We start from the raw sequence: 23,931 nt of genomic DNA, 5'->3' as shown, positions 1-23,931 counted from the left end.
TTGTACAACTTCCCAGTGACCCCAACCCCTCTCACCTGAACAGCATTAACTAGTTTGGAGCCTACAATTATGCAGGTACCAGTTCTGTTCTTTCCCTGTATGCACAGAATGTCAGATGCTATTTTATTGTCCAGCTGGTTATCCCACATAATATTTTATTTCTGGTCTTTGTCACCTTGTCATTCATCTTCCTGTTAACTCATTTACTGATTCTGAATAGCAGAGGACTCTTGAGTACCTGGCGTGCGCACACACTCCCTCTCACTCCGTCTGTGGTGCAGCCTCAGCTAACCAGGGAAGAGCAGGGGTACGAAAGCAGAGCAGTAACAAGTTTCACCAAGAAGGCAGTTTTGCTCCAGAGCAGCACAGTGCCAGGAACCACAATCCTATTGACTATATCCTCTTTAAAAGGCAGGTGTAATGGCCAAGTGCCGGTACCAGAAGAAAGTCTTCAGTATCTTTGGTACCTAAACCTGGGACTATCAGATATTCCAACCCAGCCTACCTTAAAAGAAAACTTTCCCACTTCTCATACCATCTTACTTGCTGCAAACTTCCAGCCCCACAAAACACCTGTCTCCGAGGCAGTAGATACAGTGAAGTCATGAAACCCCCCCCCTGTAGCCTCAGATTTCCAACATCCCTGGAAGCGCTAGGAACCCTGCCCATTACATCAAGTAGCAATGTTTATCTGGTTGCAGAGGACATGGGGAAATGTAAACCCAGGTGACCCAACTTGCACTTGGAGGCTGCTTACCTTGTTTATACTGACCTGCCTGTTAACAGCACGTCAGTCCGTCCTGCTGCGCAGTCCCTGACGCACTCCAAATGCAAGAACACACCTCTTCTGGGAGCAAGTGGTCAATACTGGTGGTTGGCAACCTAGGGGCTGGATTTGATGGATGAAGCAGATCTGTTTGCTCTGGATAGGGCAGGCAAGCACCAGCTAAAGTAAATCAAAGATACTGCAGCAGCGAGGGATATTTTTCTTTGCTGCAGTTGTTCAAATGTGCCTCTCTGGACTTTGCCACCAGCACTGCCCAAGAAGGAAAATGCCCCTGAACAATCACCCAGCTGGGTGAACACGAGGGGAATGTGGGTCACCGCAGTCATTTAAGGTAAGAGGATCTAACCCCTATTTAGGGATGGCAATTCTAGAGCGCAGGCATTACGGAGGAAGCGTGCCAGGCTATGGCCTTGGACAGTCAACACTAGTACACAGTAGCTCTTAATACACAGGTAAGTCAGATGGCAAAGCAGAGAGCCTGCAGAGCAAGAGCTCCTAGTTCCCCCTTCCCCCCCCTCCGTTAACTAGGTAGCAAACATCCGACAATGTTCCCTCTAGCTGTAATATAAATACTTGAATTACAAATTGGCTATGAAACAGAGACTTGAGTAAAGCCCTGCCCTCCACTTTAATTCGGTCTTTATTTTAGCACTAATGCAAAAACTGAAGGCAAACGGCATCCTTACAGCCTTTGCAAGGGCTGTTGCATTTGTACTACCCACGTGTCTAAAACCCAATACAGGGATACTTACTCCGTTACCAAGAAGAAAAAAGCGACAAAAACCTGAATTAATGCAAAAGCCTTGTTTGAATTCCACCAGGCAAAGAATCAGTCTGAAAGAACTCGCAGCATGACAACTTGCATTGAGTTTAAACGAATTTTTTTCATATCATGAAGAGAGCAAATGCTGTACTCACATCAACCACCAACAGCATTAAGGGAAAAATAAATAAATTACTCCACATTAGATTATTTTGGTATGTGAAAACATCAGATCACAAACTATAGCTTTCATTTTATTATTACGGAGGTACAGAGTATGTTCCCAGACCTGAGAGTGACTAGTGACATTGCCAAGTCTAATGCATCACAATGCTGACCTCATACACCACCAAGTCTCCACGTGGAGACCATTTATTTCTTGATCAAAACATTCAGTGTTAAAACTATTAAAAGTGAAGCTGAGGAGCAGGGCTGAACCAAGGTTTTCTGGCTTGCAGTCCCAACTTGGAAAGATGATCCTGTAACTCAGCGTGTTGCAGTAATTTAAGACCACTTTGTGTTCACAGCACACAGCACTAAAAAAAGGTGATGGCAACGCATTTTAGATTGTAAGTCACTTGACAATATACACTTTATTCTGATACAAAATTAAAATATTTTAACAAATTTCAATCCATTATGGACTATACTGAAATTTTTAATTTCCATGCTATTTTTAAACTTGTTTAACCACAAGTTCTAAGATTTCAGCACACTGGCACCATTGCTCTTGAAGTCTTTGCCAGTTATTACAACATATTATTCTGTTTCCAATCTTGCGATATTATCTTCTATATGAAGGCCATTTTTTCTTCTACGGAGATACTCGCATTACTTTAGTTCAGGAAAAAGCTAATCTTAGATAGAGATGTCAACCTGTAGCACCCACAGCAGAAAAAGAATCACCCATCAGATATCTGAATTTTAGTGACACTCAAGTTCTTTCACGCTCCACACAATTTAAGGTACACACACTTGTCAGAGACCACAAACCAATATGTAAGCGAATATTCCACTGCAGTGTAGACAGTATATGAAAACACGTTAATGTCTTAAACACAGGAACCAAAGACAGCAAGTCAGTACATCACACAATCAATGCTTGAAGGACTAGAAAGAAGCATTCCCCTTCCCACCTTACAACATTTAAAAGATGTAAGAATTAAGATGCTGCATTTTAATTTCCATGTCCTAATAATAACAAAACATCACATCTGCACCAACCTGGGCCCCTTTTGGGGAAACATGTTTTTACTAACTGGAAGTACCATTTGCTTTTAAGATTAACACATGGGTTTAGGTATCAAATAAACTTCTGTAGAACTGCAGCTTGGGGACCAATGCTTCGTTAACTTTACATCTTTACTTCTCCATCTCCAGCCGCTATTTGTAATAGCGGCCGCTACCGGAAAACCTAGCTGTCACACGGTATTCTTAACTCTTGGAAGTGCCTCTTGGACAAGGACACACTGGACCAAGTACTCCTTAAGGACGTGTTTATCTTTGTCAAGGTTTATTTCTGAACAAATTGGGGTATAAGTAATTGAAATTAAGCAAGTTATTCTAAAGCGTTACAGACCAATAACAGATATTCACTGAGCAGAGAACAGGTCTGCAGCACTGGAGAATCCCCTCATGTGGAAGAAAGGTAGAGCTTTGCTCCGTACACAGGCCTAGTAACGGGACGCAAACCGCTTTTTGTTAAACTGACTTTTCTTAAAATATTTTTCAAAATTTTACTGTTAAAAACTTGTAACCTCCCACCCCACCCTCCCAGTACAAAAAGCATTTGCCCTCAACTGAATAAGCATGAGCGGCACGAATGCTTTTCCCCATTACCTGTTGCTACATAAGATGCCCATGGGAGTTCACAAGGCAACTCCGCCTAGCAGAGGAAAAGCAAAGGTTTTCCACTTCCAGGCGTAAGAAAGCAAAGCTCCTCACCTCAGCCACAAGCTGTCTGGATACTACACTGAGGAGAGACTGTTACCTCATTGCAGCAGTTTCAAATTTTGGCTCAACCCTGTCTAAGCAAAAACACTTAACAACTTGTCAACAATGAAAATCTCAACATTACTGCAGTAAGTTACTTCCAAGTTAACTTTTAATTGTACATTACAGGGTCAAGAATTTGCTTTCTGGATGTTTACAGACAGCAGGTAAAAAGTTTAAATATTGAATCAGTCTGTGAACATGCCTAAGCCCCAGGTTAAACTGAAAGGCACAGGTTCCGTTTGACTCTTGTTTTCTGAGCAACTGAAGCATAACCAACACTAAAATAGAGACTGACTGCACAAAAATAATGCAGACTCAAAAACGTATTGGCAAGTTTAAATAGGTGCTACACTGCCATATAGGAGTTAAAAATATCCTAGACCTGTAATAATCAATGATGCAGAAAAGGAAATAGGTGTTCCAAGAGTTAAGAACCAACATGCATAAAACCAGATCCCCTGAACAGTTCTTTTATCGCCATTCATCTGTAAAAATAGTCGTGCTTTCAGCTGGGTATCGTGTGACAGCATCAGCCTCCACTAAACCACCCTGCCTGAAAGCACCAAAACCTGAAAGGGAGCCCTGTGATTTGTACAGGGAAATACCAACCCCCACCCCCCGGTAAGCCAAGATTCCCTCCCTAGGAGGGAAATCACTCTGTACCCAACGCAAAGCGCCCGTACAAGATCACACGCTGCCGAGAACTGCGACGAACCACTCCAGCGTCCGTGCCTTTCTGGGCTTCTTTAAGGCTTCTCTTTCTATTACAAGGTAAGGACCGATTTCTCAAAACCCCCACAGTAACTAGAGCATGTATTTCAAAAACATTTAGCATCTCTGTCTTGTTGGTGTCAGATGCAGCGATTTTGTACCTGCCAGGAACAGAAGACTCTTGAATAGCAATTACGCCAGCAAGCACCCTTCATCCACAGCAGGAAACACGGGACGACACACGCTGCAATACTCGCTCCTTTATACTTAAGGCTTTCCTTGATACTAAAAGGCTGGCAAAGGAAAGCCTGGAAGGGAATAAGGGTTAAACAAGTGTTTTACTATACACTACAAATCTTACCCAGTCAGAAACCTTCAACTGAAGAGGATGTGCAAGACATTCCCCATTTTGTCAAGCAGCAGCTTCTCATTCAACCTGAAAATTAAAGAAATTACTCTTACCTTGTTCAAAAACCTCCCACTACTCTTTATAATTCATGAAAAATTTTAAAGGCAAACCTTACCTATGCTCATTGCCCTTCCTTTCAGGTCTAAATGCTAGACCTATTTTGAGTCAACTCAAGTAGCTATCACTCAAGGAGGTTCCAAAAGGTGAAGAACTCTTGCTAGACTTTCTTCGATATTTCAGCTGTGATAAGCAGATTTAACTAGCCTTTGGAAAGCTGCTCACTATCAGCACAGTATCTTATGCCTTCACTTTTCTGGAAGTTGAAGCTGTTGCTCCTGCTGCCTTGTCATCCTTTCTTTAATTATGCTGACTTCTCCATACTCAATAGGCTGCTGAAGTCCTGTCTTATGAGTCTCCTTAGCAAAGTATGGATCAAAGAAGTACATCCTAGATTCTTTAAAGCTGGTTAATCACTGTCCTCACGGCTTACACTTTTCCACATCACAAACAACAGCTAAGCTACCCCACCCACCTACAAAGCGGTCACTTACATCCATCTCTTAAAAGGTTGCATACAGATCTTGTTCATAAAGTTTATTACGACACTATTTTTCAAAGTTAACATTGTTGTCACAGTACAGCTACAAGAGGCCCTGTTAAAAAGAACACTGTCAATACATTCTAAAAAAATTTAGAAATACCAGATCAATTGTCAGAAGGGACATCAAACCCATCCTCCAGTTGTCCCTGCAACCAGATGCAGGCCCCGGGTACAAGTCTACACATCTTCTAAGCGTAGTAACGTACAAAGCAAGTCGGTAGTTAGGTGGCTCACTCCCTAGTGAGTTGTGGTTTAGTTTCCAATGTTTTCAAACTCCAAATGGGTTGTTTAAAAAACGCCTTTATTGAAATACAGCCTCCCCCCGCACCCCACGCCCAAATTAGTATGTACAACAACAGAAGCGTTCACTAAATCACCAATTCTTGCTTGAACTTTAGAGATACTTTAAAACTCCACAGAAAAGAATGAGCAGACTTTGAAATCCAGTTTGGAGGCTACCATCTTGACACCGGTTCCTTGTTTTAGTGTACTGCAGTCTGAATACACTCCGATAACAGCATTTAAATAACATAGTTTAATTTTTTTTTTTTTCAAACAACACACTCATTTTTCTACTACTTCTTAAAATTGTAATTCATTATTAATATGACTGATTATGCCTTGAGCCATTTCATACATCTTTGCAGATTCATTCCTACACTGGAATTGCATTTACCTTATACTGCACATTGACCCACAAGTGAAACAGGTGTAATTCCAATAGCACATTGTCAAGCGTCTGAGTATTTTTCTTCTATTTGACTGGGTCCCTACTCTTCCGAGTCTGAATTGACAGAAAGCACTGTTCTGGCAATAGTTGAGTGAATGCACATCAGAGGAGAAAAGGGACAGACTGTAGCGCCTTAAATTTGGAGGTCAGAAGTGGCAACGAAGTACAATTTCTAGCCGTATGTGCTGATAAGATTTGCTACTCCAGTGCATCAAATCCAATCGTAACATGCTATCATTCTGCCTGTGGACACTCAAGACCATACCATTCTAACATTGTGGGAAGTGTATCTAGTCAGTAAAATACAACTAGGTTGTGTTTTGTGTTATCTTCGAGCTCTTAGCTGAGCACAGACATTCACAAGGGAAAAAGCTTGAAAGCTATACTACTCAGAGCCCATCGTGAATGGGCTTTTGGAACGCATTACCTGGGACTGTCAGTGATTACACCTGTGCTACCCTTGGCTCCCAGTCAGAAGAATGTGTCCAGAAAATTGCCTAGGGTGCATGCAAGAAAGTATATAGCCATTAAGTTATTGAGGAACATACCTATTACTCTCGCTATGACGCCTCATTTAATTGAAACAGCGCAGTCTGGTGTGAGGGAGAGGGAAACGGGGACAAAGGAAGGGGATGAAAATTCCAAGCCACCCTCCCCAAAGTATAGTTTTATTGAAACAGAATCATTGTATATCCCAAGGAAACAGGCACTTGATTCCCCCCACCTTAACTTCTCGGGAATTACAATAAATATAAAGGTAAAAAGCAAGTTTCTTTTCTCTTCACCCAAGACTTAAGCAACTGCAGTTATCCCTTATACATCTCAAATGAGACGGGAGACAGCTTTAATGTGTCTAAAGTTGGTCTTGTTAAAATATTTATCATGCCTTATTTTCTTGAAGCGCTAATACTAATACAGAACTACAAATTAAAAAAATATGCACAAACCAAAAAGTAATTTGAAATTTTCATTAAGATAAAGCTTAGTTCTATAATTCACAAACACTAATTTGAGTAACTTAATCCTAGTTATACATCTGAACAAACTATAATGTAACATACAGATGTTTTCCCTCTGTATGCCTATGTAACTCATGTCAATGACAGTTACATATATACACTGAGACTAGACCCCTTAAGACTGGAAATCAATAGGTGTTTCTATTGTTAACTTTAAATTAATACAAAATAGTAATTGAGAAATGCATTAATCCTCTCTATTAACTAACAAGGAAACACCCTAAACTACATTTTATTTCTGTTATAGAGTTCTCTGTACTAAATGTGGAAAAACTGAACTACACAAATATTGAAAAGTTAAAAATTCCTTATTTGTTTATTCCTGGTACCACTACCACAATTTACAGGGCAATATACCTGATGTAATGGGAAAATAAAAAGAAAAAAGAAAGACAAAGCTACAACAGATAAAGACCTCAGGAATGTACATCTAATCGACACTACATTGCATTAATCAATAGCTGCACTTTTTGCAAACTGTGGCTATGACAGTCCTGAACAAGAAGGGTTTCCTGTTTAAGCTGCAGTAACTTTTCTGACTATGGATCATCGTTCCTTCTGTGGCAGATTTTACAGTTCCTCTAATGCATTTGGGACGACTGTCTCAAAGTAACCTGCAGCTTTCCTGACAACTCCTCGCTCTCTCTCCTGCTAAGAACTGTAGCCTGTTGAATACAGGATAAGAAAATTATTACTCTCAGTGAACAGTTGTACATTATTAATCATCATTATAAAGATGCATTACACCTACCCTTTTTCTGGTAGCATTTTTAGAATCTTCTACCACCATAGCCCCCACTTCCACTTCCAGATCCATAACCACCTACAAAAGACAGGGTATATTATTGACATACAAGAATAACAACAAACTAAGTCCAAAAACAGCTGCTATACGAAGCAGTATTTACCACCATAGGGACTGCCTGAACTTCTGCCACCAAAGCTGCCACCACCTTTCATGGGACCATAGTTAGACTGCTGTTGTCCACTGTAATTGCCAAAATCATTGTAGTTTCCACTTCCACCATAATTACCTGAAATGAAAATTCGTAAAGTCACTTTTGTTCCAACGCATAGGATATGAAGCATGCCAAACTATGACATCCAACATAAGTGTAAATTTTAATAATTTAAAGCAGAATTGCAAGCATTTTGCATGCTACCTCTACTCACAATGCACAAATAACAGAAGATTCTTAGCATTTTGAAGGTTAGAAACAGGCATTTCACTGAAGATTAAAAAACATTACACCGTATCAGAATATTTATAGATTTGAATAGGCCAATAAATTAACAAAACAGACCAAATTTAAGGCCTCCAAACTCAGAAAAAAGTGTTTGTTTCACCATCATTCTTCCACTGCCCAACACTCTGCACATGCGACAGTAACATGAACCACGAACAGTTTATTTGCTCTGAAAGGCAACAGAACTAACAGGCATGCTGCATACACACAGGAGAGGGTATCACGAAGTATGCAGCAGATTTTGCACCATAACTCCCCAAACTTGGGGCAAATGGTGAAAAAACTTACATAAGCTTTGATTTATAGTCTTCACAAAGGAGTATGTGATCTACATGACGTGAACTGGTATCTGACAGCAACAGCATACTTCAAATGGTCAAACAACCTTCAGAATTCTATTCTACCTCCACACACAGATTTATAGCTGCTGCTTTTTGACAATTCCAGGCAAAAAAAAAAATGTATAGTGTATCAAAGTTAGTTCAGATGGAAAAGAACTTTCCTTATGTAACACAGCATTCTACATTAAGACTGAAGTGCACGACCCATTTTATGAAGCATCATACTTTAGGCATTGTACAACTCAAGACTTGGCTAAGTATGGATGTTTAATTAAAGCTGGCATCTTACCACCACCAAAATTTCCTCCTTCATTGTAGCCATCATATCCTCCTCCTCCACCTCCATATCCACCACCTGGGTTTCCATACCCTGGTCCTCCACCACCACCATAACCTCCTCTGCTGCCATAGCCAGGACCACCTCCATAGTTGCCACCTTTGAATAAAACAAGAGTCAAACTGAACACACCAAAGCTAAATACTGGTAAAGAAAGGTCCATTAAAATAAAATTTTAAAAAAGGCAAAACTAACACACACACCCCCCAACACCACCAAAAACCCACAATAAAACTCTCTCACAGTGTTTTCCTCTGTATTATATTCATTTGCACTTGCATCACTTAAGTATTTAATCCAAACAAAAAAACCCCATTAGTTTATGTATAACCTTGAAGCACAATATTTAAGAATATTAAGAATATTTAAGAATATTCTGGCTCACAGGAAATACGTAAGACATGCTGCTACCACCACCATCCATTACATGTAATAGCTGTCTCTTAACACGGTACTGACAAAGCCATTTGTGTGATCAACCTCTTTATTCCTCTGAACTTCAGTGACTGAAGCAAGCAAAGCCCTCAAAAAAATTCTTGTTTACAATTTTTATCTAGACAGCTTTATTTACATGTGTGTCAAAGCTGCTGGACATTCTTTTCTTCTGAGCACGTAAAGCATATCTGGAAGACTTAGTATTCCAAATGCTGATCTGATCTCCAGCATTCTGATGGGAGTACTTCCACACTGGGAAATAGCTCCGAAGAACTCAACATCACTCCGTGTATCTGCTTATATATGTGCATAATACCCACAAGTCACTACATGCTACTTCCCTCGCATCATGTGCCTGCCCCACCCTGCCCTGCCCCTGAAATGCTACTTCCACAGCCATTTAGTAATTCCCATAGTTCTCTTCAGATGTATTTTGGATACTCATCCAAAACTTCATCGTGAAAAAGATACTGCCGAGACATGAAAATCTCAAGAGTTGATTGAAAAGATTTCTGGTATGTTAGTTGGTCACTGCTTTATTCAGTTTCAGTCATCTGAACGGACACCTGAATCTTCATTCAGTTCTCAATAATCATAAACAGCTGCTGCATGACCTCACAATATGAGGTTATTTAAAGGGTAAATAAAGTATTTTTTTCCACCCATTATGTTGTAATGTACTTTAGCTCTGTACAGCTCTACAATATTATCACCAAAATCGACTTCATTTCTAAGGTGAAGGCAAGACTTACAGCTGGTTATAACATTGGGAAAGGAAAAAAAACCAAACCAAACCAAACAACAGTGAACAATACACTTACCATCACCAAATCCATTGTATCCGTCACCACCCCCAAAGCTTCCTCTGCTCCCACCACCGCCACCACCACCCCCATAGCCTCCTGGAACACAAAACAGATGAGAATGTTTTCCTGAAGATTAAGTGTTTAAGCCAACCGGCACAGGAAGTAGAAAAACAGGAATCACATTCTATAAACATTCCTGTCATTTACCTCTTCCACCAAAGTTTCCTCCTCGGCCGAAGTTTCCTCCACCACCTCCAAAGTTTCCACGACCCATGAAGTTGCCTGAGCCACCCCCACGACCTACAAAATATTTTACTTAAATTACATTAATTGAAAATCAGTTACATAAAATGACCATGCACAACTCCAAACTCACCTCTCTGAGAGCTAGCAGTCTGCATTTCTTGTTTCGAGAGTGCTTTTTTCACTTCACAGTTATGTCCATTTATAGTATGGTATTTCTGAACTAGAGAAAAATTGTGAAATAGGAAAGACAAATCATTGAAAGCAATATGCTGTAAAACTCTCACAGAAAGCTACTGTAAGGCATGACCACACTTTTAAAAGGAACATTAAATCTACTCCATCTCTTGCAACAGTAAAGCAGTTGATTATGCCAACAGCTTAGATTCCACACTGCTGTTCTGCAATCTGCCATTACTCTTTTATCCCGTAAGTCATTTCTCACTAGAGTTACATACCAACAATTTTATCAACTGTATCGTGATCATCAAAAGTTACAAAAGCGAAGCCTCTCTTCTTTCCACTTTGCCTGTCTTCCATGACTTCTATGGTTTCAATCTTGCCATATTTTTCAAAGTACTCCCTTAAATTATATTCTTCTGTATCTTCTTTAATTCCACCAACAAATATTTTCTTTACTGTCAGATGTGCCCCAGGCTTTACAGAATCCTACAACGCCAAAAGTGACATTCAGTGTTTAAAATTATTAGGTAAAGATTAGGAAATAATGTTAACTAACTTACCTCCCTCGAAACTGCTCTCTTTGGTTCAACCACGCGTCCATCAACCTTATGTGGTCGAGCACTCATGGCAGCATCCACCTCCTCCACACAAGAGTAAGTCACAAAGCCGAAGCCTCTGGAACGCTTTGTTTGTGGGTCTCTCATCACCTGCAAAAACATAGGGGGTACTCTACATTTCTGTACTAGGTCAAGTACCTATACCCTTTCAAAAAGCACAAACTAGTATTTGACACTTTACCACACAGTCCGTGAGTGTGCCCCATTTCTCAAAGTGCTCTCTCAAGCTATCATCTGTTGTTTCAAAGCTCAGACCTCCAATGAACAGCTTCCTCAACTGCTCTGGCTCCTTTGGCTCATGGCCCTATAAAATCAAAAATAAAAAATATTTTGAATACAAACCACAGAGCTAAAATTTCACAGATTTACTAAATATTATCTGTGTACATTATAACTACAAGTAGGTGGAATACATTTACATAAAAACAATGACTTCTAATGGGTTTAGACAGAAGCATAGTAAACATTTAATGAGGTGTGATTTTAATTAAAACACTAACTAACTAACAACTTCAGATTGCTCAAATGCAAACAGTAAAGAGATTTCAATGTAGTAAATAATTTGGTTGTTCCCCATTCCCCAGAAGTGCATTCATTCTATGCCTATCTTATGTTCAAGTTGCCTATTGCTCTGCAGGGATTAGGAATGAAGCACTGCTAGAAAAAGGGAAGTTCTAATAGTTTATGAAGCATAATCATAAGAAACTATGAAAAATTTAAGAACACAAGGAAAAAAGGTTATTCTGCAAATTGAGTGTCTAGTCTTTTGGGATATCCATTTTGAAAGGTTATTTTAATGCATTTTGAAGAAATTTATCAGTTTTTAATTTCTTAAAATTGCAAACTCTGTAGTCAGGATAATTTTGTAGGTTGACTGCATGTAAGCAACAAAGCAGAAGCACATACATGTTTTCAGTGTTATGGGGAGTATCTCTCAAACATGCATCAACATGGACTTACAAAAAAAGTGCCTTGTATGACAATTAATCAATGACCAGTAGTGGGTACAACTACTGGAATAATGCTGGTACCTTAACAAGCATTGTAAAACAAACTGGTTTAATTGAAGCTCTTGCCAATATCAGCTATATATAACCAGAACCATTTTAAAATAATATGTTAATTTTCAGAGTCCAGTTTTCTATAGCACAATTAAAGTGGGCTTACAAGTGCATTAGTGCTTCTGATCTTTCGGTGTTGCAGGATTTATTTTTTTTAGTTAGGCAGGGAATACCTCTACATTTGACAGGAGTTTTATGAAAAATTATTTCACAATTTTCTCCCATCCCTGAGACAGAGAAATCTTATAAAAAGCAACCAGATTAAAATCTTTTTTAGCAAGCAGGTACTTTTGTGCATGTAAAACACTTCACAACAAGATGCTGGCCAGCTATGCTGCATACAACTTCAGTTCTGCAGCATGAATGCTAAAAAGGCTTCACTGTTTCTGCTGCAGTGGGTTAGCCTAGACTAGGTGCAGCATTAGCCTGCGAGCTGAACTACATCTAACCAGCCACAGACTTCTGCACATAGAAGTCTTGCTTCAAACCTGAAGATTAAGTACTTTAACATCTGCCGCAGTTTAAATCGGGGGGGTGTGTGTGCGTGCGCTAGAGCTGGTAAGAAGAGCATACATCCCTTTGAGTGCAACACAACCACCCTAAAGAGCAATGAATACTGTGAAGCAATACATGACAAAAGAAAATTTGTTATATACTGCTTTAGGAAACCATCGGTTTAGAATGTTCAGGCTGTACTACAAGAAACAACACCCAAGATTGTGAAAAGCTGGCTGGGAAGTAAATCCCTGCATTTACACCTGCTAAACTTAGCAAGAAAGAGCCCTTGCATTCTCAGTAAGAACTTCCAATTTAAAGCACTAACTTTGTTACTACAGGAACATTATCTAAATGACTGACAGTCAGTAGTCCTGTGACTACAAAGTTTGCTTTCTACTGTCTTCCAAGTGGTCTGGCCTACAGAAGTATTAATAAAAAAATAAATCTCCGTTCTAACTATATGTAAACTTAAGATTTTATAGGGCAACACGCCTACTGTATGCAGAAACTGCTTTAGGTTGAACAAAGTAGTTTTCTGTTGCTAATCATGTTTTTAAGGTTTTTTTAATCTACTAACACTACTTAATTTTTAGCTGGGTTGGATTAAAGCTGGGAACATTAAGCATTTCAAACTGCCCTATGCATGTTAAAGGAAATCTATTATGTGAAACTGTATAGTTTAGACTCCTCAAAACCAAAAAACTTAGGTAAGGAAAAACTGCACAGACCTCTTACAGTTCTCTGAGACCCCTCAGGGCTACAGTATTTTCAGTTAGCAAATCAGACTGCTTTTACCTTAAAAGAATGACCACAGAATTCTTCAGGTCACTCCTGAAAGGAAAAGTGATGTCCTTTTCTGCTTATTTTTATTATGCACAACTGAACTGCCATTATCATAGGGGAGGAAAAACACTTGCTGTTACAGCTTCTCCCTTACTGGAGACAAATTATCCTCAGGACACACCTACGTTAGAGGAACTTTCCACAGAAATAAAAGGCAACATTTTCTTAGGGAATTAGTTGGGGGTTTTTCAGGCATTTTGCTGTCACTAGGGATAAGCACCTCCAGGGTTTTCACAGTACTGTCCTCTATCACACAAGACGTTTTTTCTCAGTCCTGCTGCTGCAAGTTAGCTGTAACGGCAGCCTCTCCTGGGCAGCAAACCTTGCACAACACATCTCTCCCTTCCTCCCTAGCGCAACTACCACAACTGCGTCATGAACAGCAGGTTCCCTCCTACTCAGCCCACACTGCAGACCATCACACCATTCTGCAGTGCTCCTTCGTTCGCAGGGCAGGGGGCAGAATAAGTAGCAGTAAGAATGCCCAGCCTGCCTGCAGCCAGCAAGAAGCTTCACTTCCCCCCCCCCCCAAGCTGTTTAAAGGCCTTCCCAAAACATCGGAACAGGCTCTGAGGAGGCAGGGAACTTTCCCTCCAGCCTTGACTAGCGACTTCCTCAAGCCAGAGCTCTGCGCAGCACCGACCGCCTCCATTTTGTGAACGATCTCCTCTCCTCCACCCTCAATATGGAGCCGGAGGGCGGGGCCACGGGGGAGCGGGAAGGCGCGCGCAGCCGCCGGCCCGGAGGCCAAGTCCCAGCGCCGCAGTGGCGCCATGGGAGTGTCCCTGTCCCGCCGCCCCCGCGGCGCGGCGCGGGGGGGTGGGTGGCCCCGGAGGAGGGCAGGGAGAGGCCGGCACCGCCGGGGAGCCTTTCTCGCCATCAAAACCCAACGACTGGTTCCTCCTTACTACCTAAACCCACACCTCCCTCCTAACAGAGGAAGAAAAAATGGCAACTAGCACCCCCCGGGGCTCCTGTAAAAATTCTCATCTTCGCAGAAATCCCAAGACCTTCTGACAGCGCTGCCGCAGGTACACACTGCCTTTATTCCGAGTTAGCTATCAACTTCACTTTCATATGGCAGGGCTTTTGATTTCTCTCTAAAGGCACAGTTTTCAGGCGGAGTCCTCCCGTGCACTGCTCCAGCAAGCGTCCACACAACGCCTGGCACCACACCTACGCTTGTCTGCGGCTACACCTGTACAGATGAGGCTGCTCTGTCCCCCAGGCAGTCCAATCCTACACAGCCTTCTGAAACCGAACGCTTACAGAAACTGGGGCCCCTCATCAGCTTTCTCTGTGAAATAATTTTCTCTAGAAACCTAGTATCTTTTAAGTACATTCCACGGCAAGCTAGCATTGTAAACTAAAAAGAGCTTATTTAGTAGGCAGCTGAGTGACCCCCACCCGTTTAACAGTCTATCCAAAGTCCAAAGCAATGAGACAGTTGCAACATTCCTTCCAGAGGGACTTTGCTTCAATACAAAATAACCACAGGCTACCAGATACATGCAACTCGGGCAAGGTTTGCTCTTAATTCAAGCGTTTGGGCCCTCCCACATCCAGTAGTGTGTCATTCCCGAAAAAGTTGGTTTGATCTAGCTAAAATGTTCAGGCACCCTGGAAAAGTAACGTTAGACAGCAAACAAATAAAAACAAATCAATCAGAAAATGTCTCAGTTATAACCTATATAAGCATATTTAATAGCCTTGTTGCTGATCTTAATTGAGTTTTATTTTCTGAAGGGTATCAAGCCTTTTTCCCCCCCCTCCCATTTCCACACCCTGCCCCAAAGTAACTAGCTCCCATCCTCCCAAGAACAGCCCCAACATCTTCTCTATACTACGCACCTTATTCAGTCTACGGTATTTCTGCTAGAAGCAAAAGAAAACAGTTATTTTTACTTAGTACAGCCTCACTTTCATTTGCAGTGACTATTAGGCAACCATTTTTTATTAAAAAAAAAGAACCTGTCTTCATTCCCACTAAAAACAGGACCTTGAAGATAAGAAGGAATCAAGTTCCTGCTGATACTCTGAAGATGCACGAATTTCTTAATAATTACACCTTGCTTTAATCACAAACATACATTTAATCAGTCTTGTTAAAACAGAAAACTAGAAAAGCAAAATTTCCCCACTATGTTAAACACCCCACCCCTTAAAATTCTAAGTAATACACTGTAATTTAAAGTTACTCTGCTAATACGGGGATGGAAGAAGGTAGAAAAAAAAAAGCTATGAATTAATATGTAAGATAGAAATGGTTAGGTCTGGGGTTTTTCTTCTTTTCCCCTTAAAGCTAGTTTTTTTAGATAAAAACCCACAATCCTCTCACCTGTGAAGATCGTCTTCCCTTCCTCTTGTAGTCTTCCACATCTCTCTCTTCCTTAATAGCAGCCATTTTGGAAGGGTACTCTAACTCAGCCTTTCTTTAAATCTAGGAAACCTAGAAAACAGGTTGGATAAGTCAGTACTTACCCCAATTCCAGTGAAGCGGGGTCTTCTCCGGCTGCAGTGAACGGGTGTGGCTTCATAGAAGGAAATGGGAGAGGGTTGAAAGTAGAAAACCCCCAGTATTTAAAAGGGTAGAGTAAAAGTCCTCGATCTGTTTTGCTCACAATTAAGAGCAGCCGCAGAACTTTTGCTATCCCAGTAAAGCTCTTTCTACAACTGTCAGAATAACTAGGTACAAACTAATGTAAAAAATGTAGGAAACAGCCTACTGTTTATTACTGTCTTACATAACTATCATGAATAGCACTGGCACAGGGCAAGCAAATTCCACCTTTGATACCCAAACCTGCTATGTAAATCAAATGCTACTTCTCTGGATTTTAAGCCCCTAATTATTTAACATTTTGCAAATATTCCTTGTTAGAATTATCTTACGTGTAACCTCTTATAATCAGTGATCCAGTAGCCTGGAATTGGAACACCAGAGGATGTATTAAATGTTTTCTGTATTGAAAAATACAACTAACACCAGTGCAAGAACCCTTAACTGATTCTATTCTTGCAACATCAGAAATTTTAAGTTGATCCTCAGCAATCTTTAGCACTAGTCATGTGCATTACTTTTGCTTCCAAGTGATGTATTTGATTACTAACCTGTACTATTTTTTACAAACATTTTCCGTAAGTATTAAATTATGTATGTATCATTAAAAAACCCAAGTATTTCACAAGATAAGCTTAGTGAATAAATCCATATCTAAGCACTCAAAAAACCCCCATGTTCCATTTAGCCTTTATTATTTCAAGTTTTCTGAGATCATTAAGTTACTTGCCTTACTGTACTGTATTAGTTATCTTTGGCTACAACTCATCACTACTTTGGATGTTTCTGAGACTTTTATTACAGTAGCCAAAACACAGTACTGTCAACTAAACAACAGGCTTCTGTAAAACTATAGCTGTGCTACATTAAAATAATTGACATTTAACAAGATTAAGTTTGTGGGGTTTTTTGTTTTAGGTTTTATTCCTGCAAACACTGCATAGGAAAATGCAGGCAGGTCTCTACTAATAACAGGTACTGTTATTCAGAGTAGAAATTAATTATTCAATGTAATTCCATGTTAAAACCCAGATTCAAATTAAACTATGAAATCAGAGTACCATGATTCAATGCATTAAAAATTTTAAAGTTTTTATGAAGTTAACATCGAAGTATTTATATTGTCTTAAGTTCCTCTCTACACAATGCTCATGAAATCCTTTAAATCAACCATCAGTTTGACTTACGAGGTACTAGGATACCAAGGGTTTTAACTGAGCCGGTCAATTCCTTAAGTCATATAGAAGAGGTATGAAACAGAATGTTAACAAGTCAAGGCCTTTTAAGAAAGCAGCTGTATGGCAAAATAAAACTTTTGTAATTGTTAAGGAGGAAAGCAATACACCTATTTGAGTACTCTTTTTTTAAAAGTGTGCAATCCCTCTCTCATTTTGTCACCTGCTGCTTCCCCCCATAAGGCTCCACGCAGGCCAACATAAAGCTCTCTGGTAGTCTCTACCATTATGGCCTCAGAAGACCACGATGGTCAAGAGACTTATCTCCTTGCTAATGCACACCCATCAGCTGAAGTGGAACACAGCTCTGCTGTCTGGCCCTATTCCTACCTTGCCTTATGGAAAGCTGTTAAAAAACCAGAAAGCTGTCAATATTAAGCTTCTTTCCGGTACTTAACATCAACAAAATACCCTATTCAACTCTAGATAAGAATATTCAGAACATTTCTACCAGCTGCGTTCAACTAGCATTGAAACAGTTGTATACTGCAAGTTAAACTACAGAACTGAAAGTAGCGTCACAACAAATCTGTTGGTTCTAATGAGAAGTCACTGGGAGATGCCTCATTACTCAAAGGAACCTACAATGCCAGCACATCTCTTACAGAGAGACAAATTGAGAGGCAAAATTAACATTCCCAAGATGGAAGTTTACCTATCCATTCAGAGAATACTATAGACATGTACTAGTCTTTTCTGTAAATAGCTAAAGTTGGACCTAATACAGTATATCATGCCAAACCTAAGGGTTAAAACAGCAAAACAACAGCTTTTCAGCTCTAAGTGTGCTGGCAGTTTATTCCCAACACCAATAGGAAAGTCTGCTGGGAAAAAAATACACAAGGTATTAGCTTCATAACTTATGTGACGGGTTTCCAAGCTTTACCGAAGCATGTTCAACTGCTTTGAACTCATCACTGGTCCCAGTTATCAAACTATTCAACAACACTGAAGCAGCTAAAACAATTGCTCACATGCAAAAGTTATTTTTAGCCATTTTGCTAAGGGATCCAATTTCTTCTCTGCTTTTAAGGCAGGAACAGAAACTAGCATGACTTGTTGGTTTCCCTGTTCTCAATTTTCAGCTTACAATGAAAAGGGTCCAGATTAAAAAGAAAAAACACCCAACAAACCCACACAAAAACTCTGCACCAATTTCACTCACCACACTTGAAATACTTGAGAAAAAAAATATTAGGTTTTGAGAAGAGAGGAAAGAAAAGCAAAGGGGGATATCATGACAGTATTTCTTTTCAGGTAGGGTGTGGATGATTGCCCTAGTCTGCATTCGATCTCCATTCAAGTTGAGGAAAATCTGAACCAAGGTTCTGCAGGACTGCTTCGCCATGTTGCTCACCACGATCATGGCGAGCTGCCACCGAACGTCGTGGCTCTTGTGCATGATTAGTTGGGGGAGTGGAAAAAGGGAAAGAGAGCCTCTGCACTATGCCTTCCCCAACCTCCCCAGGCAGCAAGAGTTCGCTACACGTGCTAATTCCCCTCGGGAAGAGGGGGATGGTACAGAGGGGCTGCAACGTATATCTGCATTCCTAAGCGAGAAGCAGCGTACCACGCTAAACCACCTTAGTGTTTTAGAAGTCTGTGTCTAGGAAAACGAATTGGAAAAGTTATATTCCTAGAACACTACTCCGAGTAGCTTACATGGGGGGCCGCACAGGGAGGACAGAACAATGACACACGCATGTGTGGGACTCGTTTCTCTCAACTCACCCGAATACACGCCTAAGTGTTTCGGTGTCCCCCAGGATAGCTGAGGAGGGCTCTGCTACACACAGCCCTGTCCCAAGCCGAAGGCCAGGTCTCCCCCGCCCACGCGCAGGAGCGCAACGAAATGGCGGCGGCAGCCGCTGTGCCCGCGGGGCCGCACGCCGGAAGCGCAGCCTCGCCCGCATCCTCCCCCTTCCTGCCAGCGGCCGCCATTGCGGGCTAATGCGCAATGTCGCGGGGAAAGCCAGGCCCGCAGCGCGGCAGAAAAAGCTAAAAGGAGGCGGCGGCCGCTCCGGGGCGGCAGCGCGAACTGCGAGGGGCACCGTTAGGCGCAGCCCGCCCTCCCCCTTCCCGCCCGGGGCCTCTGGCGGGGACCTAAGGCAGCTCTAGCCCCGCGGGGGTGGGGAGGCGGCCGCTTCACCTCCCCTGCCACCCTGCCTGGGCTCGGCCTAGCAAGTCCCGCTCCCTCCACGCGACGGGCAGTTACCTCCATTTTGTGACCAGGCTCGCCTCCTTCGGTACCAATATGGAGCCGAGAGGAAGAGGAGGGGGAGGGTGGCGGAGGGATCACGTGGCGGGAAGGCGGGCTGCAGCCGCAGCGCGACAGGGCGGGAGGGGGAGGGGGAGGCCCTTACCGCTTTCTTCTCCGCGCCCGCCACCCCCCGTGAGACCTGGGCCGCGCCAGGCCGGAGCGGCCCCTTCCCCACCGAGAGGGCGGAAAAAGACGGGAGCGAAGGCAGCCGGGGAGGGGAGGCGGGGGTAGGGTAGGGGAAGCGAGAGAAGATAAGATATAACCGTGCCAGCCTTCAGTTAAGCGCCTTCCCGCCCTCCTCGGTCCCACGCCGGCAGCTGGCCTAGCGCACTAACCGCCGCCCGCTGTGGGGGTGGCGGCGCGCAGCCGTGACTGGTGCGCGCGGCCGGGCACCGCCTCTCCGCGCCACGTCAGGCCCCGCCGCCTCCCCCCGCCGCGGCTGCGCGTTCCCGCCTCTTGCCCGCGGCGCGCGCTGGCCGCCGTTGGCGGGCTGGTACGTGTCCGCCTGCGGCCGGGCGGCTGCCGTGTGACAGGGGAGCCACCGGAACGGCCCTGAGGGAGACGTAGTCAGGCGGGTTAAAATACTTTGTAGGAAGGAAAAGGAAAGGAGGGACTGTGATGGTTCCAGAGGACTTCTGCAGGAGTATCAGGGCGTGCCTGAGGCGCCCACGACTTTCTGAAAGAAATTACACGTCTCCACGTATTGTTTTTATCCTGGAGATGCTACAGAGAGGCAACTAAAAGGCTTGTTCTCCAGAGACTGTTTAGCATTCACCCTTCGAAAGCGAGGGTAGGTTAGTGTATTTCTAGTTGAATACCGAAACGAATCCAAAATTTTTTTATAAACTTCTCCATGTCTTCTGAAGCAGAAGCATTGCATGTGTCTTAATGGCGTTTGTCATCATAAACTAGCATAGGGAGTTTAAAAGAAAGGGTCTTCTCTAGGAATTTTGTACAGAATAAAGCATAGTTAAGCCCGTACATAATTTTTTTTTCCTTATCTGGAAAATGACATCAAGAAAAACAGCATTCTAAAAAACTGCGCTTAAAGTTTCTTCAGCCTTGGTTATCTTTCTGTCAGTACTAGTAGTTACTTCAGTATGATGACCTAACCCAGACAGGAGGTGCTGGCACTTACCCCTTCAAAAATATGTTACGTAAAGGAGTAAACCAATTGATGTGGCTTTACTGAAAGGTTTGTTGGTGGCTCCCCTCCCTGTGAAATGCTTGGCTGGGTTATGAATCGCCACAAATTCAGGATTAGCAGGTGATTTAATTTCCTTGTATCTTTACCCTGCAGTTCCTACAAAAAAAAATAATCTCTTGAGTTTTAGATTAGCATCTTTTATTTATGCAAATGTGTAAAAACCTGTTTGATTAACTAAAGAGAATTTTCCTAATAAGTTGAGAAATTTCCAAAAGGTTTAGAAATATTTTCCTACTATTGTGTACAGAAGTTGAAAGAAGTTTTTAGATTATTCCTATATTTTGAACTCTGTGAGAAGGTAGGTGAGTTCCTAGAAAGTAGAACTCGCTGGAAATCTCAGCAGCCTCCAGACATTTTTTGCACTGGCGCCAAAACCAACGATTTTCATCTTCCTTTTCCCAACTGACTAAACCACATAATTTAGCTTTTTATTTCAAATAAAATTCTTCACATATGTGTCATTTACGTTGCTTGTTTTCTTGCCCCTGTTACCCACAGGGTGAGACATACAATAGTACTGGCTAAATATGTCTCTCACTTTCAGAGGTTCTTATAATTTATACAGCTGCTGCCTCACCGAATTTGAAGAGTATCATGCCTTTATTAGTTTGACTGTCATTCATTTCACAGTTAAGTGTCACTCACGGAGGCTGATTGTCTTGCAGTCTCATTTGATTGCACAGCCATACACAGATCACATTTGAATTCTACATTTTCAGTTCATGATCATCCTCTGTGTAATCAATTGTACAGAATGTAGTAATTTTATAATGTAGAGCTTACTGCACTGACATAAAAGACAAGCCAGTAAATGAGGGAAGTGCACATTTTACAAAGATTTGCAGATGCTGATGAAAATTTTGCACAAGTTTGAGGTCTTAGATGAAAAATAATAATTTTTGAGGCAAACGATTTTCTGCTAGTAAAGTGGTTTCAGTTTGGTTGTTATCTAGTAGAATATTGCTTCCCATTTTGGATCACCCATTTCCTTCCTTAAGAGAAAATGTAGCATTTAATACACCTGTATCTATTCTGGCTGATGTAGTTTCATAGTCAGATGAAGCTTCATATTTGGTAGTAGATGTGGTATTGGTGATCTATGCAGATGGCTAACATGCTTTTCTTTTTCTCTTAGCACTGTTTGCAAACACATACTCTCCGCCTGTAAGCCAAGGAACAGTAGTTTGTACCCGGTTCAAAAAAAAAGTGGGAAAGGCTTTTAACTTCTATATTGAAATGTCAGTTTCTCTTCATTGCCTGTTTTTGTTGTGGGTTTATTGAAGGTTTTTATTGCTTGATTCTTGCATAGCATTTGTTTGTGAAGTGAATCTTTGGATATGTAAATATTGATGGTGAAATTGTCCAAAGGTTTTTTAGTGTTATACAGAGATTAAGATGCAAATATGAAATTGATCTTGAATTCTAGTCTCCAGAATAGTAATGTTAATGGAGCCAATTCATTGAATCATGTATATTTTCCATGAGCCTCTTAGACTGCAGAAACAAAAGGACTCATTATTAATTAAATGTTAGCATTGTGATAGTTTTGTAAATGTAGTTGGTTTGAATATATTTACGTTTCATACTTTGAAAAGGACACAAACTACAATTTTAATAAGAAGGCCTGAGTGCTGTATAGTAAAATGTTCGTGTGAGCTTCAGGATAAGATTAACATTCAGTTCTTTTTTCTGGGTTGTAGAGATACGGTGTTTTTAAACATGGGCAAGTGTTACTGCAGACACTTGAGTATCATGCAAGCAACTACAGCTTCTGCTATCCTCTTCATTTAGAAACAATTGTTTTCATCTCTGATTTGAATTGCTGAGCTTTGGTTAACAAAGACAGAATAATATATTAGTGTAAAGTCTGGTAACATTTTGGCAATTCTTGTACATGTATGCAGTGCAGGGTACATGAAATTCTTTTACTTCATCTGTTAATACACAGAACCAATAACCTGATTCTTGATATTAGAATTAGTAGCATGATTATGCTACAGTATTTGCTTTATTTCAGAAATTGTTAAGAATACTCTTTATATATATATGTACGCATACATACATTTGTATACACACACACTCCAGAAATAACAAATCCTAAAGACCCTTTCTACTTAAGATTGTGCCAATTCAAATGTTTTGTGCCCCAGAACTCTGGCAGTCTCTGGAGGACTTATTTGCAGTGGTTTGAGATAGAATTTCCACTTTCTGTTTTTTTCCTGTGGAAGTCACTGAATGCATTTAGATACATCAGCTGCTTCAATTTACAGTCTCCTGTATTAACTTTAATAATTGATAAAGGTGTGTTTGAAGTAATGAGTCTATGAGCTAGTTTGAAGCACACACACACATACTTGTCCCCCAGCCTAGAACAGGTTTAGTAATCTCCAGCAAACATTTGGGAAAATAACACCAAACTCTTGCAAGTTAGGTTTGAGTCTGTTAGACTCACATCTGTCAGAGACTTTAGACCAATTTTGCATGACTTATATTCCTCAAGAGCTACATCTCAGAGCTGTGATCCAGGAGATGAAAGAGATCAAACAATTAGCAACTGGCTCAAAAATACTTTTATACTGCTTTCCTTTTGTATGGTTTCATTCAGGGACAAGGGATTAATTCTTTCTACAAATTATATCTATATATAAAATATCCTTTAGAATATTTAATATTTGTACCACATATGTATTGTGGAAAAGAATCCTGCATTTTTGATTGCTATAAAAAGGAATAGTTTCCTAAACATTTTTTTCTCATTTGCTTTGCTCTTCTTTGGATGCTAATTACATCTGAATATATTAGACTATTTTATTCCATAACCTGCTTCTCTCTATGTTTTAACTGAATTTTCTTAAAATTTTATTTGCTTGAACCCTTCTGGCAAAAATTAAAGGAAGAAGTGTGTATTGAGAATGATATTAGGAGTAACTGAACAATAAAACCTCTAGCAGCGAAGGAAAGAGAGCTTGCTGAGATGTCATTATAACATAGTTGGATCTGTAACTTTGTGCACAAGATTTTCACATTTATTGTCTAGATCTTA

At 41.1% G+C, this 23,931-nt stretch overlaps 1 protein-coding gene across 17 annotated transcripts; it reads right to left on the bottom strand.

Annotated features, from left to right (window-relative positions):
* Positions 1–1,651: 1,651 nt before the first annotated feature.
* Positions 1,652–20,072, bottom strand: HNRNPA3 (heterogeneous nuclear ribonucleoprotein A3). 17 transcript variants are annotated; one of them, XR_005105965.1, is made up of 14 exons: positions 19,945–20,072; positions 15,965–16,075; positions 15,478–15,501; positions 11,406–11,528; positions 11,168–11,314; positions 10,883–11,093; positions 10,558–10,647; positions 10,389–10,496; positions 10,197–10,307; positions 8,893–9,039; positions 7,924–8,049; positions 7,767–7,838; positions 4,618–4,692; positions 1,652–2,086 (listed from the first exon to the last, which is right to left on the bottom strand). XR_005105965.1 is itself a non-coding variant. In XM_037398659.1 (13 exons), exons 2-12 carry the CDS (start codon positions 16,028–16,030, stop codon positions 7,786–7,788), a joined length of 1,206 nt encoding a protein of 401 aa, XP_037254556.1. In that variant the 5' UTR covers positions 16,031–16,075; positions 19,945–20,072; the 3' UTR covers positions 1,667–4,692; positions 7,767–7,785. The 17 variants fall into 17 exon arrangements, 14 of the variants coding, with proteins under 14 accessions (XP_037254556.1, XP_037254550.1, XP_037254557.1 ...); XR_005105963.1 differs by having other exon boundaries at positions 1,667–4,417; XR_005105964.1 differs by having other exon boundaries at positions 1,667–2,426.
* Between the last annotated feature and the right edge of the window lie 3,859 nt (positions 20,073–23,931).

Source organism: Falco rusticolus, chromosome 8 (assembly GCF_015220075.1).
Source record: "Falco rusticolus isolate bFalRus1 chromosome 8, bFalRus1.pri, whole genome shotgun sequence".
Taxonomy (NCBI): Eukaryota; Metazoa; Chordata; class Aves; order Falconiformes; family Falconidae; genus Falco; species Falco rusticolus.
This window is presented reverse-complemented; position numbering and strand designations above follow the sequence as displayed.

Bases quoted from the DNA above. Each gene is read 5' to 3' on its own strand.
- HNRNPA3 (XM_037398659.1), bottom strand. From the start codon at position 16,030: ATGGCTGCTATTAAGGAAGAGAGAGATGTGGAAGACTACAAGAGGAAG. The intron at 15,502-15,964 runs GTGAGAGGATTG...TTTTGCTTCTAG, and splicing joins AGGGAAGACGATCTTCACAG to CAGAAATACCGTAGACTGAA. The intron at 11,315-11,405 runs GTAAAGTGTCAA...ATGTTTTTGCAG, and splicing joins GCACACTCACGGACTGTGTG to GTGATGAGAGACCCACAAAC.